The 17118-nt window shown below is 38.5% G+C and overlaps 1 protein-coding gene across 1 annotated transcript; it reads left to right on the top strand.

Moving 5' to 3' along the window:
• Positions 1–13443: 13443 nt before the first annotated feature.
• Positions 13444–17118, top strand: LOC134851725 (transforming growth factor-beta receptor-associated protein 1-like). The gene has a single exon (XM_063867948.1). It carries the CDS (start codon positions 14120–14122, stop codon positions 16676–16678), a length of 2559 nt encoding a protein of 852 aa, XP_063724018.1. The 5' UTR covers positions 13444–14119; the 3' UTR covers positions 16679–17118.

Here is a 17118-nt window from a genome sequence, read left to right as displayed (position 1 = left end):
AAATACGAACTCATATCACAGGGTTCTAACTACCAACTCTGTCTAGGACAGAAATATTGCATTGAATATGCAAGCCATACGCTAAGAGATAAATACAACAAAACCTCCGCCGATGCGGTTATGCTGATGAATACGGAATACGCTTTCAACCCACTAAATTGAAAGCTTATTCTATGAAACATCAAAAACAAATAGCCATCCCTTTAAATAGCGATCAAAAACTCTTATTCTAGTCCATCTACACTGTTCGTTAACAAAAAAATTTACTCTCAAGTAGAAAATAAATCTACTTGGCCATTTACTGTGTAGCCAAAAAAAGCCCTCGTAAAAAACTTTTTTTATCGAACTCACAAATGGTACCCAGACGACGGTAACGCAGTCGGTAAATAAAGCAATGTACAACCCGTATTAGATAAAAATGTATCCCAAGGCAAAGTCTTTGGTTACCTTGTAAAAACATCTAAAGACCAGAGTAAACATTTGTACGAAAGTCGAAAAAAAATGTTTGATCAAATGAGAAAAAAAGCAATTTTTAAAAACCTTTTAATTAAATTGATAAAAATGCAAATGATCTGGAGGAGAAGAGTGAGCCTCTAATAGGCTCAATGCTCTGTCAGAAAGCAGAGTTCACTTCAAACTAAAATAATCAGAAGTCAGAAATGGCGTTTACTTAAGATACAGATGAGAACTGACCAAAAACGGACTGACATGTAATATCTTGAAAATTTTAACCCGACTCAGAGGGCGTAAACACAGGCATCATATACAAGTAAATTAGAGACACAATCGCCATCTTCTTGAACGAGGTTTGTCATGACGTCGAGATTGAGCCTAAAAGTTAATCATTGGACATAGAAAGCTTTGTCAACAATTTAACTACAATTTGTGATGAGGCTCGACTTGACATTAAGTCAAGCTAAAAAAAACTGTGGCTCACCATTTAGGCGGGTTTTCTTAGGCATAAAACAATTTCAGCCCACATGCCAAAACATAGCAAAGTTTTCTGAAAAATGCATACATACAAAAAACATGAAACGCTGAAAAACTTCCAATATCATCAAATATTTTCAAAAGAAGAGCAGAGTAGCTTCTGCGTGCCAATTTTTGGATGCAACGGTTGCGTTGTTACGACAGCCAAACGGTAGCTGCAACGATTGGCTGAAAAAATAAATGAATGGGACAAGAAAGCTACCGGAACTGATTAAATACATAAGAACCAAGACAAGCTTCGCGCTCCTCAGCTGCTTCTATATATAAGGGGGTGCAGTTTACTGCGCAAAATCCAGTTTACTGAAAACTTTCTAAGCGCTACTGCAGAGGAAGGATGGTGAAAAAAATAAATACAAATTGCTGATATATATGCAGTTTTATAACGCCGTTATTGCACTATCCAGCTTGTGCACCGACCGTAATTAATTAGAAAGAGCCCCTTTTTAACTTTTTTATCTCAACCTAGTCAAATTGCTTAGGTCTTTTTAAGGGTAAACGTACATCTAGCGACTTCTAGGCCATCAATTTCGAATTTGTCATTGAACCATCCGCTTCCACTCAATTGAGTCCTTAATCCTCGAATCCTGAAATGGGAATTCTCAACTCTTCAGTTGGGTGCAGTAAGAGTCCTCTCAATGATTGCAAATTTTGCCTCCAAATATGAAAGCTAAACATCACATTGTTTTCGAGAAATAAAGTGATGCTTTTTGAAATTTTCACAATTCCTAGATAACAAAAAAATCAAAATATTACAAAAATACGACCTTTTAGTTGTGTTTTCTGAGAGTACTCTTAGAATTTTCAAGTTGCAAAACTAGCGTCCAGCGTCCAAATGCTGCAATGCGAGATGTGACGTTTGTAAAATCTTTTTTGAAAAACATTTCTGTGAAAGTGAAATTGGATCATCAAAAACTTTAAAAAAAGGACCTTGTTTCAAAATTATATCTTTGTACTGAGGCTGCTCTAGGGTACTCTGATGGAATGTGAGTTTTGCCCAATTGTCCAGGGACAAAACTTCTTGAGCTGAACTCATTTACTTAAAACTTCTTCTAGAGTTGCTTTATTTTTATCATTTACCTATTTCTAGAGTCGAGTCAATATGTGAGTACTTATTTTAAATTTGTTGAGTGCATTTTATGTGATTATGTTAAGATAAGGCGAGTTTCAGGTTAATCCATCTGAAAAGGATCAAAGGTCTACTCTCCAGTAAAAACCAACGGTGTACTTAAGCTTCCAAACATGTTTTGAATGGCGTTCGCGTGTTTTAGGTATTTAGAGACCTGATCATAGGGGCGTCCTTATTTTTAGAGTGGGGGGTTATTTTGGTAGTAGCCTTAAGCTGTAACACGGTTTGTAGTCTCATGTCGCAAGTGGACCGAATTGGCTCCGCCTGAATGAGGTACAAAAACACAAGAGATGCAGAATTAATGGGCGAAGAAGGCAAGTAAGCACTCCCGCTGAATTGGATACAGGCGTTGAGCTGCTATTGTGATTCAAAAACCCGTCAAGAATCATTTTTGATCAATTTAGATCAACGATCAAGCCAGCGAGAATAGTCACAGCGCGCAAGGATAGCTACGTAGTAAAATTAGCTCTGATTAGTTGTCATTGTTTTCTAAAACGAGCTGAAATAAAAAAAACCATTCCGCTGAGAATCCTCGTTTAGAAAGCAGTAGTCGCAAAGCAATTGAAAGAAACTCGATTCAGTTGAAAAGGAAGTCATTACTTTAAAACACTTCCAGTCACTCCTTAACTCACCCCTTCAGCACAGAAGCAAAGCTGAGCTTACCGCCACTTGCGATACAACAATTCTTGGATGAAAACACCATGACGCTCAAAAAGTATGGAAAAGAAATTCGATCCAGGCAATAAACGAAGAAAACTTAAAATATTTGTTTCTAATTGAACTCATTTTGATCGAAATCTGTGGCGAAACATACCCAGATTGAACTAACATAAAAAAATTACAGTGGTAGCTAGGCAGGCGAAACAGGGATAATTGGTCTAAATTAAAAACGAGTGATTTCTTAGGATCAGAAGATGCAGAGAAGTTTTTGATTTTTCGTCAAAAACTCGATGGGTCATTTAAATACCGGGAATAAAATATTAATAAATAATAACTGTTTTAAAAAAAATCCTCTTCAGTAAAAATATCCGAATCAAATTGCTAGCAAACGATGAAAACTTTCCAACGATGAAAACTTGCCAACGATTTGAAAAGTTGCAAGCGATGAAGTGTACAGTAGGTTCGCTTACAATGTACCTCACATTAATCTAGCACTTTTAAATAGTGCCCTAATGTTACTAAGAAAAATCTAACAAAATCCAACAGTCATTGTAGTTGATCCCGGTTATATTTCAGCTGCGTCCAGAGCAACTCTCAATCAAAAATGATATAAATTAATTTGAAAAAACAACATTCAAAAAGTAAGATTGTATGTTGTCCGTAAATGGCCATGGGTAAATGGCCAGAACGACTACGTAACAAATCTGATGCAATGCAACTTTTTACCGCTGACCTTGTATATGCAATTATTGGATCTACTATTTATGTCCAAGATGTTGAATGGTTACTATAAAATTGATGCCACAGAGTATTTTTGTTTAAAGGAACTCGACAGAGCCACCCGGTTATCAGAGAAACCTTTTTTCGAACTGCCGAAAATAAAGAAATCTATCTACCAACAGGAGTTTTGGCTCAGAACCTGCAAACTTGTGAACATCTTACCAAATTCAATCGACTACTCCAACCATCAGGGACTCAAACCACCACTACTGAAGCACTTCTGGAATTACTTCATGACAAACTATAGATACAACGATATTTCGACATGGAAACTTGCATGACGCTGAAACTTAAGGGTGGAAACACCCAAGCTCTAATAGCTGAATCCATAATAATAATAATAATAATAATATATACCGTCAATTTGTTTGACCATTTGAAGATTTCTTTGGTCTCTTACTGTTTTTGAGAAATTTTTGTTTGTAATACGTTGTTTTTAGTTTTTTCTCAAAAAAAACACCATTTTTTTATTTAAACATTTTGTTTTTAGTTTTTTTTGGTCTTTCAGCCATGAGGAAGCGGGTTCATCTCACCTCAAATAACCATCCGTTCCTGGAAGTTTCTGTCTTAATATGTTAAAAAGCAAACATGAGCAATCTGGATTTAGAAGCCCTTCGCTAGCCCAACAGTTTTATAATCAGAGCATTCAGTGAACCTGAACAGCAACCGTCAGACCTCTTGGTTAGGTTTATGAAGTTACTGTCATAAGTCGTTTTCCTCAATGATGACCCTTCTGAAACCTTTTTAAGAATTTCAAAGACCCTCAACTATAGACCCTGTACCAACACAAGACCCACGGTCAAAAAACTAAATTACAAAATGGGCTCTTCCGTTTAGTTACGGTAAGTGCACAAGCTGGATAGGGCCATACCAGCGTTATAAAAATGCATATATATCAGCAATAAAGAGATTGAGATTGAGCCTACAATTTAATCATTGGACATAGAAAGCTTTGTCAACAATTTAACTACAATTTGTGCTGAGGCTCGACTTGACATTAAGTCAAGCTAAAAAAAACTGTGGCTCACCATTTAGGCGGGCTTTCTTAGACATAAAACAATTTCAGCCCACATGCCAGAACATAGCGAAAACTTCTAAAAAATGCACACATACAAAAAACATGAAACGCTGAAAATTTTCCAATATCATCAAATAATTTCAAAAGAAGAGCAGAGTAGCTTCTGCGTGCCAATTTTCGGATGCAACGGTTGCGTTGTTCCGACAGCCAAGCGGTCGCTGCAACGATTGGTTGAAAAAATAAGTGAATGGGACAAGAAAGCTACGGGAATTGATTAAATACATAAGAACCAAGACAAGCTTCGCGCTCCTCAACTGCTTCTATATATAAGGGGGTGCAGTTCACTGCGCAAAATCCAGTTTACTGAAAACTTCCTAAGCGCTATTACAGAGGAAGGATGGTGATACAATCATACAAATTGCTGATATATATGCAGTTTTATAACGCCGTTATGGCACTATCCAGCTTGTGCACCGACCGTAATTAATTAGAAAGAGCCCCTTTTTAACTTTTTTATCTCAACCTAGCCAAATTGCTTAGGTCTTTTTAAGGGTCAACGTACATCTAACGACTTCTAGGCCATCAATTTCGAATTTGTCATTGAACCATCCGCTTCCACTCAATTGAGTCCTTAATCCTCGAATCCTGAAATGGTAATTCTCAACCCCTAAGTTGGGTGCAGTAAAAGTCCTCTCAATGATTGCAAATTTTGCCTCCAAATATGAAAGCTAAACATCACATTGTAGTTTTCGAGAAATAAAGTGATTTTTCTAAAATTTTTCTTAACTCCTAGATAACAAAAAAATAAAAATATCACAAAAACACGACCTTTTAGTTGTGTTTTCTGAGAGTACTCTAAGAATTTTCAAGTTGCAAAACTAGCGTCCAAATGCTCCAATGCGAGATGTGACGTTTGTAAAATCTTTTCTGTAAAACATTTCTGTGAAAGTGAAATTGGATCAACAAAAACTTTAAAAAAGGACCTTGTTTCAAAATTATATCTTTGTACTGAGGCTGCTCTAGGGTACTCTGATGGAATGTGAGTTTTTCCCAATTGTCCAGGGAAAAAACTTCTTGAACTGAACTCATTTACTTAAATTTTTTCTAGAGTTGCTTTATTTTTATCATTTACCTATTTTTAGAGTCGAGTCAAAATGTGAGTACTTATTTTAAATTTGTTGAGTGCATTTTATGTGATTATGTTAAGATAAGGCGAGTTTAAGGTTGATCCATCTGAAAAGGATCAAAGGTCTACTCTCCAGTAAAAACCAACGGTGTACTTAAGCTTCCAAACATATTTTGAATGGCGTTCGCGTGTTTTAGGTATTTAGAGACCTGATCATAGGGGCGTCCTTATTTTTAGAGTGGGGGGTTATTTTGGTAGTAGCCTTAAGCTGTAACACGGTTTGTAGTCTCATGTCGCAAGTGGACCGAATTGGCTCCGCCTGAATGAGGTACAAAAACACAAGAGATAGTGTCCCTGACCCTTGAGCCAATGGTTACAGGCCCTAATTTTCTTAGCCTCATATGTTACCCAAGTAGGCGACTGTTACATAGTGATTTTATGGCGCTCCTGGGTGTTTTTACGACATCAAGACTACGGGATTGAACCACTTGACGCAGCTCCGGGCTACAAGCCCATTCTAGAGTACCGGTGGTACGGTTCAACTGGAATGTGTCCACCTTCTGGTTGTACCGTTATAATTTCTAAGTAAAGTTGAGAAAAATTCCCAGTGCTCTTTCCGACACGAGGCCCAGCTAACCGAGTAAAGTAGGGTAATCAGAGCAATAAAACAACCCAAGGGGATCACCCGGGTTCATTGTTCAATCAAACAGGTATCGTTAAAGTCCACTTTATACTATAAGAGATAAGTGTGAAAATGAATAAGCGGCACCCAACAGTTTTGAGGAAACGTTTTTACTTGAGCAGAGCTTGGAAACAAGTTCTATGGACTTTCTCCCAAGAGATTCAGCACCCATCGCGCTTAAGGTATTTTTCGGCTCAAGTGGGAGGCTAGAAAGGGTGGAGGTTAGAAGGGGACCGGTTAAGATAGAGTTTGGTGGTTCGAAAATGTAAAAAGGGAGCTCCCTTACAGTAACTATACAATCAACATCGTCGATTTGGTTACAAGAGATTAACTAGAGTATGGAACGGTCAATTTAATGTCTCAGAACAAAAACTAGAACCCGAGGTTATCCGACAGTAAACTCGAAATAAGGTAGATAACAAGGCCGGATCGGGTGGGGGATCGGAAATAGACAATTTTTAGAAACTAGTAGGTGAACGCCCCATAACAACGTTAAGAGGGGAAAACAAAAATGCGTGACAGTCAAGTACTAGACATTTTTGTGAAATACGGTCCTTGTTGAGACTTTGCGTTTTAGGAACATATATTTTTTTATTCATTTTTTACTTTTTGAATTTCATTGTTTATTGAATAGATTTTAAAGTTTTACGGAGAATTGGAGCATTTGCAACATCAAAAAGGAAACAATCTTTGAGGCTGATCAGGTATTTGAAAAACAGATCAATAAAGCAACCATGAGAGCACACGGATCTCAGGGACCATAAGCTCATGATGCAAAGGAAGGGAGACGTTTTTAACACACTTATGACAACAATCATGGAAATTTCATAACAATAGCTAAAACCGCCAAAAATGGGCTACCGAAGAATTTAACCCAGATCTTATGGAACTATTAAAGGCATAGAAATGAATCTAGAAGTAAGACCAGGAGATAGGAGACTATGTGTGTAGAATATTGGGACGAACAAAAGACGAATGCCTAAAATACGAACTCATATCACAGGGTTCTAACTACCAACTCTGTCTGGGTCAGAAATATTGCATTGAATATGCAAGCCATACGCTAAGAGATAAATACAACAAAACCTCCGCCGATGCGGTTATGCTGATGAATACGGAATACGCTTTCAACCCACTAAATTGAAAGCTTTTTCTATGAAACATCAAAAACAAATAGCCATCCCTTTAAATAGCGATCAAAAACTCTTATTCTAGTCCATCTACACTGTTCGTTAACAAAAAAATTTACTCTCAAGTAGAAAAGAAATCTACTTGGCCATTTACTGTGTAGCCAAAAAAAGCCCTCGTAAAAAGTTTTTTTTATCGAACTCACAAATGGTTTCCAGACGACGGTAACGCAGTCGGTAAATAAAGCAATGTACAACCCGTATTAGATAAAAATGTATCCCAAGGCAAAGTCTTTGGTTACCTTGTAAAAACATCTAAAGACCAGAGTAAACATTTGTACGAAAGTCGAAAAAAAATGTTTGATCAAATGAGAGAAAAAAACAATTTTTAAAAACCTTTTAATTAAATTGATAAAAATGCAAATGATCTGGAGGAGAAGAGTGAGCCTCTAATAGGCTCAATGCTCTGTCAGAAAGCAGAGTTCACTTCAAACTAAAATAATCAGAAGTCAGAAATGGCGTTTACTTAAGATACAGATGAGAACTGACCAAAAACGGACTGACATGTAATATCTTGAAAATTTTAACCCGACTCAGAGGGCGTAAACACAGGCATCATATACAAGTAAATTAGAGACACAATCGCCATCTTCTTGAACGAGGTTTGTCATGACGTCGAGATTGAGCCTAAAAGTTAATCATTGGACATAGAAAGCTTTGTCAACAATTTAACTACAATTTGTGATGAGGCTCGACTTGACATTAAGTCAAGCTAAAAAAAAACTGTGGCTCACCATTTAGGCGGGTTTTCTTAGGCATAAAACAATTTCCGCCCTCATGCCAAAACATAGCAAAGTTTTCTGAAAAATGCATACATACAAAAAACATGAAACGCTGAAAAACTTCCAATATCATCAAATATTTTCAAAAGAAGAGCAGAGTAGCTTCTACGTGCCAATTTTCGGATGCAACGGTTGCGTTGTTACGACAGCCAAGCGGTAGCTGCAACGATTGGCTGAAAAAATAAATGAATGGGACAAGAAAACTACCGGAACTGATTAAATACATAAGAACCAAGACAAGCTTCGCGCTCCTCAGCTGCTTCTATATATAAGGGGGTGCAGTTTACTGCGCAAAATCCAGTTTACTGAAAACTTTCTAAGCGCTCTTGCAGAGGAAGGATGGTGATACAATCATACAAATTGCTGATATATATGCAGTTTTATAACGCCGTTATTGCACTATCCAGCTTGTGCACCGACCGTAATTAATTAGAAAGAGCCCCTTTTTAACTTTTTTATAGCTGCGTCCAGAGCAACTCTCAATCAAAAATGATATAAATTAATTTTAAAAAACAACATTCAAAAAGTAAGATTGTATGTTGTCCGTAAATGGCCATGGGTAAATGGCCGGAACGACTACGTAACAAATCTGATGCAATGCAACTTTTTACCGCTGACCTTGTATATGCAATTATTGGATCTACTATTTATGTCCAAGATGTTGAATGGTTACTATAAAATTGATGCCACAGAGTATTTTTGTTTAAAGGAACTCGACAGAGCCACCCGGTTATCAGAGAAACCTTTTTTCGAACTGCCGAAAATAAAGAAATCTATCTACCAACAGGAGTTTTGGCTCAGAACCTGCAAACTTGTGAACATCTTACCAAATTCAATCGACTACTCCAACCATCAGGGACTCAAACCACCGCTACTGAAGCACTTCTGGAATTACTTTATGACAAACTATAGATACAACGATATTTCGACATGGAAACTTGCATGACGCTGAAACTTAAGGGTGGAAACACCCAAGCTCTAATAGCTGAATCCATAATAATAATAATAATAATAATAATAATAATAATAATATATACCGTCAATTTGTTTGACCATTTGAAGATTTCTTTGGTCTCTTACTGTTTTTGAGAAATTTTTGTTTGTAATACGTTGTTTTTAGTTTTTTCTCAAAAAAAAACACCATTTTTTTTATTTTAACATTTTGTTTTTAGTTTTTTTGGTCTTTCAGCCATGAGGAAGCGGGTTCATCTCACCTCAAATAACCATCCTTTCCTGGAAGTTTCTGTTTTAATATGTTAAAAAGCAAACATGAGCAATCTGGATTTAGATGTTCGAAGCCCTTCGCTAGCCCAACAGTTTTATAATCAGAGCATTCAGTGAACCTGAACAGCAACCGTCAGACCTCTTGGTTAGGTTTATGAAGTTACTGTCATAAGTCGTTTTCCTCAATGATGACCCTTCTGAAACCTTTTTAAGAATTTCAAAGACCCTCAACTATAGACCCTGTACCAACACAAGACCCACGGTCAAAAAACTAAATTACAAAATGGGCTCTTCCGTTTAGTTACGGTAAGTGCACAAGCTGGATAGGGCCATACCAGCGTTATAAAAATGCATATATATCAGCAATAAAGTCATAAATCAGCATTAAATGCATCGTCGTAATGTTAATTTATCTTAGCCGTCCTTCCTCTACAATTGCGCTTATGGAGTTGTCGATCAATTGAATTTTGCGTAGCGATCTGCACCCCTTATACAAAGTAGAGCTCCTCAGGAGCGCGAAGCTTATTTTAGTTCTTATGTAGATTATAGATTCTGGATAGCTTTTTAGTCTTTTTTCACTTAGTTTTTCGGCTAATCGCTGCATCGTCCGCGTGGCTGTTGAAGCAGCGCCACCGGTGCATCCAAAAATTAGCGGGCAGAAGCTACTCTGCTCTACGATTAAAATTCTTTGCTGATATTTGGAGTTCTTCAGCGTTTCGTGGTATTTGCGTTTGTTTTCGCGATGTTTTGGCATGGGGGTTGAAAGTTGGGTGCAGTAAAAGTCCTCTCAATGATTGCAAATTTTGCCTCCAAATATGAAAGCTAAACATCACATTGTAGTTTTCGAGAAATAAAGTGATTACGCTTTTTTAAAATTCTATATGTTCTTGATCCCTACAGTACCGGATCTTTAGGACTGGATAGAAAATTTAATTTTGCGATTGGTTACTTCAACCTGTCTTAGTACTCTTTAGTACCGTCACCCCTTTCTTTATACTGTTCCAAGACTTCCTCTCTACTGCCCCAAGACTATTCAGTGCTGTCCCAGTACTTCTTGTTAGTGTCCCAAGACCACTGTCCCAAGACCCTTGCCCTAAGACTACTGTCCCAAGACTAGTGACCCAAGACCACTGTCCCAAGACTACTGTCCCAAGACTACTGTCCCAAGACTACTGTCCCAAGACTACTGTCCCAAGACTACTGTCCCAAGACTAGTGTCCCAAGACTACTGTCCCAAGGCTGCTGTCCCAAGACTAGTGTCCCAAGACCACTGTCCTAAGACCACTGTCCCAAGACTACTGTTCCAAGACCACTGTCCCAAGACCATTGTCCCAAGATCACTGTCCCAAGGCCACTGTCCCAAGACTACTGTCCCAAGACTACTGTCCCAAGACCAGTGTCCCAAGATTGTTTCGTGCCAAGACTGCTCTGGTCCAAGACCGTCCCAAGACTGCACCGTCCCAAGACTGTCCCAAGACCGTACTGCTCCAAGACCGTCCCCAGACTGCAATGTCCCAAGACTTCTTCGGTACTGTCCCAAGACTTGTCACTAAGTGTCCGGATATAGGATCTCTTCTTCTTCGTTGTGGGGACTCTTGAACCACTGTACCGTGTACCACCACTTGAGCTCTAGTAAAAAAAAAATTCCAAAATCCCTATCTTAATGGCCAAAACCCAAACACTGACCCCCTGTATTTATCTCCCTCTCGTTGTTTCAGGCTATTTGAAACCCTAACTTCCTCGCAGGTATCTTGTGATCACCTGTTCGTTCAAATACCAACAACAAATTTTCACCAAAACGTAAAAATTTAAACAGGAAAAATTCCAAAAACAGAGAGATCAACCCACCTAAAGTTCAAGGTTGACAGATGTCAACCTTTGTCCGAAAATATGTCTGGTACCCGGTTGCCACGCGTTTTCCTCCCCCCTGCTAGCGATCTTATGGGGTATCACAAAAACTGTCTATGTCCGTTCCCTCCTACCGATCCGACCAGGATACCTACCATAACTCGATGTTAAATTTGGATATCCGCTTCTTATAACCAACGCGTGTAAGTATCTAATGTAACTAAATCGATGATGCCGAACAATTAATTACTCTAATGTGTCCCCCCTTTTTACACTTTACAACCGCGAACCTCTAACCTAACCAATCCCCTTCTAACCTCCCCCCTCTTTAGTCCCCCTCTTAAGCCAAAAAATCCCTTAAGCGCCGGGTGCTAAACCTCTCGAGAGAAAACCGTAGACCTGTTTCCAGGCCTGCTTGTGTAAAAATTTCCTCAAAACAATATGGCTCCGCTTGTCCAATTTTACACTTATCTCCTATAATGTAATGTGGATTTTAACGATACCAGTTTGCCCAACTTGAGAACACCCCTGTGCGTCCTCTTCTTGTTGTAGTGATCCCGTGCTGGTTGTCCCCTTGACGTCACTGCACTTGACACCAGCACCACCTTCCCACTTGGCTGGTCACCTCTTCCAGTCAAGTTTCCTAGCGGTCCGGTTCTGTCCTTGTGAACCACTCTCCCACTCGGCTGGTCACCTTTTCCAGTCAAGTCTCCTAGTGATCCGGCTAGGTTGCAAGCTATCTGAAAACCCTTAACAACGCCCCCCACTTGGGCACCTTATTGAAGTCACTGGTTTAGATTGCTAGATTGATCGAAACGATCGGTCTTATAAAACAGTATGGGTATACAATTTAATTAATATAAAGGTTTGATCCAACTAATCTGGTATCAAAGTCACTGTCTTTTTTTTGTTTTATGGTTTTGTCCCTTTTTCTTGTTTTTGTTTCCTTTTTTAGTGTTTTTGCTCGTGTTTTTGTTCCCCTAGTTACCCCCCCTTACTCGGTTAGCTAGGCCTTGTTCTCAAGTTTTCTTAAAAAGCTATCACGATACAACCGGAAGGCTTACATGTTCCCACTGAACCGTACCACCGGTACTCTAGAATGGGCTTACAGCCCGAAGCTGTGTGAAGTGGGTTCGACTCCGTAGTCATGATGTCGTAAAAACAACCAGAAGCGCCATAAAAACACTGTAACAGTCGCCTACTTCGGTCACAGGTGAGGCTTAAGAAAAATAGGCCCTATAACCATTGGCTCAAGAGTCAGGGACACTATCTCTTGTGTTTTTCTACCTCAAAAACGGTCGGAGCCAATTCGGTTCGCTTGCGACATGAGACTAGAACCCGTTACAGCTCAAAGGCTACTACCAAAATATCCCCCCACTCTAGAAAATAAGAACGTTCCCATACTTAGGTCTCGAAATACCCAAAATGCACGAATGCCGTTAAAAACAGGGTCGGAACAATCCGTTAAGTTACTTTTCATTAGACAGTGGAACTTTGATCCATTTCAGATGGACCAACCTAAAACTCGCCTTATCTCAACATAACAATCATAAAACACACTCGAGAAAACTAAATTTGGTACTTACATAGCAGCACGCTTGAGACACAGAGTAATTAAACTAATTAACGACTCTGGCATAAATATAATCAAATATAACTCAAGAAGTTTTCTAACGATGAATCCCAATCAAGGGAAGTAAGTTTTAACTCAAGAATATAGTTTTGGCTCTGGACCATTGGGAGACTTAGACTTCACTTGTCCGCCTTTCCGTTGAAGGTTTACACTGGTCCAGTTGATTTAAGCTCTGCTCTCGTGTTCGGTTGGTCTCCTATGTCAGATTCAGATAGGACAGCTCTACTCTAGTTTTCTACGTTGGAAATTGCGAATAGCGATTTCCCACTGTATATATTTGACAACTTTCCCGCAATTGTTAATTCGGTTGTTCTGATTTCTTATTTTATGTTTTCAGTTGTCGCGAGAAAACTGAGCATGACAGGCTCCATTCGAATTTTTGAAAAATAAAACTTCACTCCAAAATCACGTATATTCGTGTCCCTCAAGGTCAAACTTCTAGATATGACCGACTGGCACAATGGTTCATCAATTTACAAATGTTATTTTATTGGGTCTAAGGATTTTAGCAGACCAGTTTTTTAGCAGAATCAGAACAATTATAAAGTGTGATAGCTAACTTCAAACGCGGCATTGGCGATTAGCGACCGCTTGCTCCGCTGCGCTTCAATTCAACACGAGTGTTATTGTGCGCGTAAATCTTTGTTTAGCCGCTAATTTAGACTGTTGAGTTTCAAAGTTGTTAGTTTTGTGGACAAATTGTCTGATAATTGTCTTAATTGGAGAAGCTTGGCCCAGACTGAGCGTCTTTTTGAGTCTGTCAATCAATCATCCATCACTTTTTTTAGGTTGGTCTGCTAAAAGACTCATTTTTCACTTTTTATGCTAAAAGATTGGTCTGCTAAACGATCGGTCCCTTGTACAGTTTTCGATGTATTTGTATAAGTCTAGCGTGGCCCTATCCTGCTTGTTCACTGACCGAGCCTAAAAAGAGGGTTTTTTATAAAGAGGCCACAATATATGAAGCTAAATTTTTCATGAAAATTGATACTTTTGTAATTTATAGCGAAGATTACCAATTTAGTCTGATTGCTGCGGCCTGTGAGTTTTTGTGACAGCTGAGATGAAAGTTTTTAGCTTTCAGCTCGATGTAATGAGTATCCAAACTTTTGAGCTCAGTGGTTTGCTTGATGAGTGCGACCTAGCTCTGTTGAACGTCAGTATCTCTTGCTTCGATTTGGAGCAAGATAATTTATTTATCGGAACAACTAATGGCCAAGTCATTCAATTTTCTATTGCAACTAACAGTAGAAAATCTGCTGTCTTTTCAACGGAGCACCTGGCTACAACAAAGCTTCCTGTTTCCTCCAGAATAAGCAATCTTTTTTGTTCATTGTCGATATCTGCTATTATTTGCGTCTGCGACGAGCAATTATACTGTTTACAATCAAATAGTTTAAAAATTGTGTCATCTCTTAGTGGCAGAGCAAAATCGATTTCATGCATGAGTATAAACCAGAATCCTGTAAATGACGACACAATAGGAGTAGAGTTTCTAATAGGCACTTCGCGCAAAATGATCCAGTTGTTCCATCTCTCACTGGACTATAAGTTATCTCTAATCAAGCAAGTGTCTGTGTCTGAAATACCGATTTGTATCGCTGTCGACAGTTGGGTGGCTATATGGGCGTCATCTGGGGCTTATTACATAACAGACATGAAAAATGGCACATCTTCAATGCTATTTCCTTACCAAAAAGGTAGTATAGTGGAGCCATTTGTGAAGCGCATTGGTGTTGGCGAGTTCATTTTGAATGGGCCAAATGCTCTTGGTGTTTTTGCCAATAGTCAGGGTGTTTCACAAAAACCACCTCTTACATGGTCACCGACAACATTCGCTACTGCTTTCTCGCATCCGTATGTTCTGGCTTTAGATGACGAATTTCTGACCGTGCATAGTGTTCTAGATCAGATTCAGAAGCAGAGTATTCCATCTCCTGGCTGGAAACATCTGGAAAATACAAACGGAAAAGTAGTTGTTGGTTCGAGCAGAGACCTACTAGTCGCTTTGTTGTTGACTCAGCAGCAACAGATAAAGGGATTACTCGATGAGAAGAGAATTGACGAAGCTCTAGCTGTTTTGGATAATTATTATCAGACTAATTCGGCGAAAAACGAAGAAGACTTCTTCGCATTCAAGAGAAAAACGGAACAGAAATGCGCTTTTTTTAAGCTCAAAAATAGAGAGTTCTCAGAAGCTAGACGTCTTTTCCTAAGTTCCGATTTGCAGATTGAAACTTTGATAGGAATGTGGCCTTCATGTAGTAAAACAAGCAGTCGTTTCAAATGTAAAGAAATCAACATCGACGAGTTATGCGCTCAAAACGCATCTCATTTCAATCAGTATGCAGATTTTTATATTTCAATAATCATGCAATACATACGAAGTGATTCAGTTTACAGTGAAACATTAGATGCATGTGCTGAAATTTTGATCAATCTCTATTGTCAAACAGATTCGGTTAAGTTATTTGAGCTCATAGACCAGAATTTTTTTCTACCCTTTAATGGAGACTTGGTGGTGGCCCTGCTCAAAGAAAACAAGCAGTGGCACTCAGCCGCTTTACATTTGAATAAAATTTTCAACGAGAAAGTTTCTCTGCAAATTTGGATGGATCTAGTGGATAATAAAATTGAAGACCCTTTATTTCCCGGTATACATTTTCTAACCGATCCAATTTCAAAGTTTCAAACCACTCGTGTTGTATTAGATGCATTGCACTGGTTGTGCGAAAAAGGCGAAGACAAACTTGCTTTGCCTTTAGCCATTGAGAGGGCGAATCTAGTTGATCTTGATTCATCATTTCATCCCTCCAAGATGGTCACAGAGTTCGACCAGCATTCTGATTTCGTTCTCAGGTTTCTTGAAGCCCTGTATAAAAAGTGCGATTACAATGTGAACTTGATTTTGTTCAAACGATTTCATAGGAAAGTACATGAGATAAAAAATGAACAATTTACAGACGAAATTTCATACAGAGACAGATTTCGAACATTTTTGAGAGGCTCACCGAGTTTAAATCTGCAAGAGGCGCTATCATACTTTGCTAACTGTAGCTGCTGTGAGGAGGAAACACTTATCCTTTTAAGAAGACTCGGTCTGCATGAAAAAGCCCTCTCCCTTATTCTGAAAGATAACGGTGTCACTGAATTTGAATCAGCTCTCGACTATTGTGAAAAAGTTCAAGATGAAAGTGGCGAAAAATTGTACGAAAGTTTGTTAGATCGACTGAACAACAAGACTCTCTGTTTAGAGTTAATTAAACGTCATGGGAACAAAATCAGTCCTTCGAAGACATTACAGTACATTCCTGACGATTTCAAACTGAAAGATGCTAGTGCTCATGTCACAAAAGCTCTCAAATGTAGAGCAAATGCGAGTAGTTTGCTTAGCTTACGCCAATACGCAACTCTACAAGTTGCTCAAGACTACAAGGCCAAAGAGCTTGAAATGATCAAAACCCTTGGTCCCATTTGTATTGACGACAATTCCACATGTTGTGTATGCAATGGTCCGTTTTTTGAATCCGCCTTTGTCCGTTTACCAGGCTTTAATAATGCCACATCAAGTGAACCGCAAATAGTTCACGTTACTTGCATGACCGATTCAACGACAAACTGAAAGCCATATGGTAAAGCATCGATTAACTAATTCCAAGTGACATGATACCAAATTCCAAGATGGGAAATCAAACGCACGTGGGAAAGAATTGAGCTAAATGGAATCAATAAAGCTTTCTCTTTCTTCAAATCCTTTATGGAAAATATAAATATTTATAAATGCTACTCAAGTATAGACGAACACGCTTATTATATGGATGTTATGTAAATGGCTGATTCCGCATACATTCACTCGTGTCATCTGTGCTAAACATGCTCAAATGATGCAAATCAATTTTAAGAGAAACATTAGATTTAGCAGTCTTTATTTTAATTAAAATATGTTTGATCTAGCTTTTGGCAAAATTTCCGTCTTTTTGGAAGAAAGTTTTTCAAGCTGGATTGTGGTATCCACGAAAAGTGAGTTTTTTATTGACAGGTTTTGAATAGATGAACCCTTGC

Source organism: Symsagittifera roscoffensis, chromosome 1 (genome assembly GCF_963678635.1).
Source record: "Symsagittifera roscoffensis chromosome 1, txSymRosc1.1, whole genome shotgun sequence".
Taxonomy (NCBI): Eukaryota; Metazoa; Xenacoelomorpha; order Acoela; family Convolutidae; genus Symsagittifera; species Symsagittifera roscoffensis.
Note: the sequence above shows the minus strand (reverse complement) of the source record. Positions and strands in the feature narration are given on the sequence as shown.

What these genes read in the sequence shown, in the direction of transcription:
- LOC134851725 (XM_063867948.1), top strand. Translation starts at nt 14,120, where the DNA reads ATGAAAGTTTTTAGCTTTCAGCTCGATGTAATGAGTATCCAAACTTTT.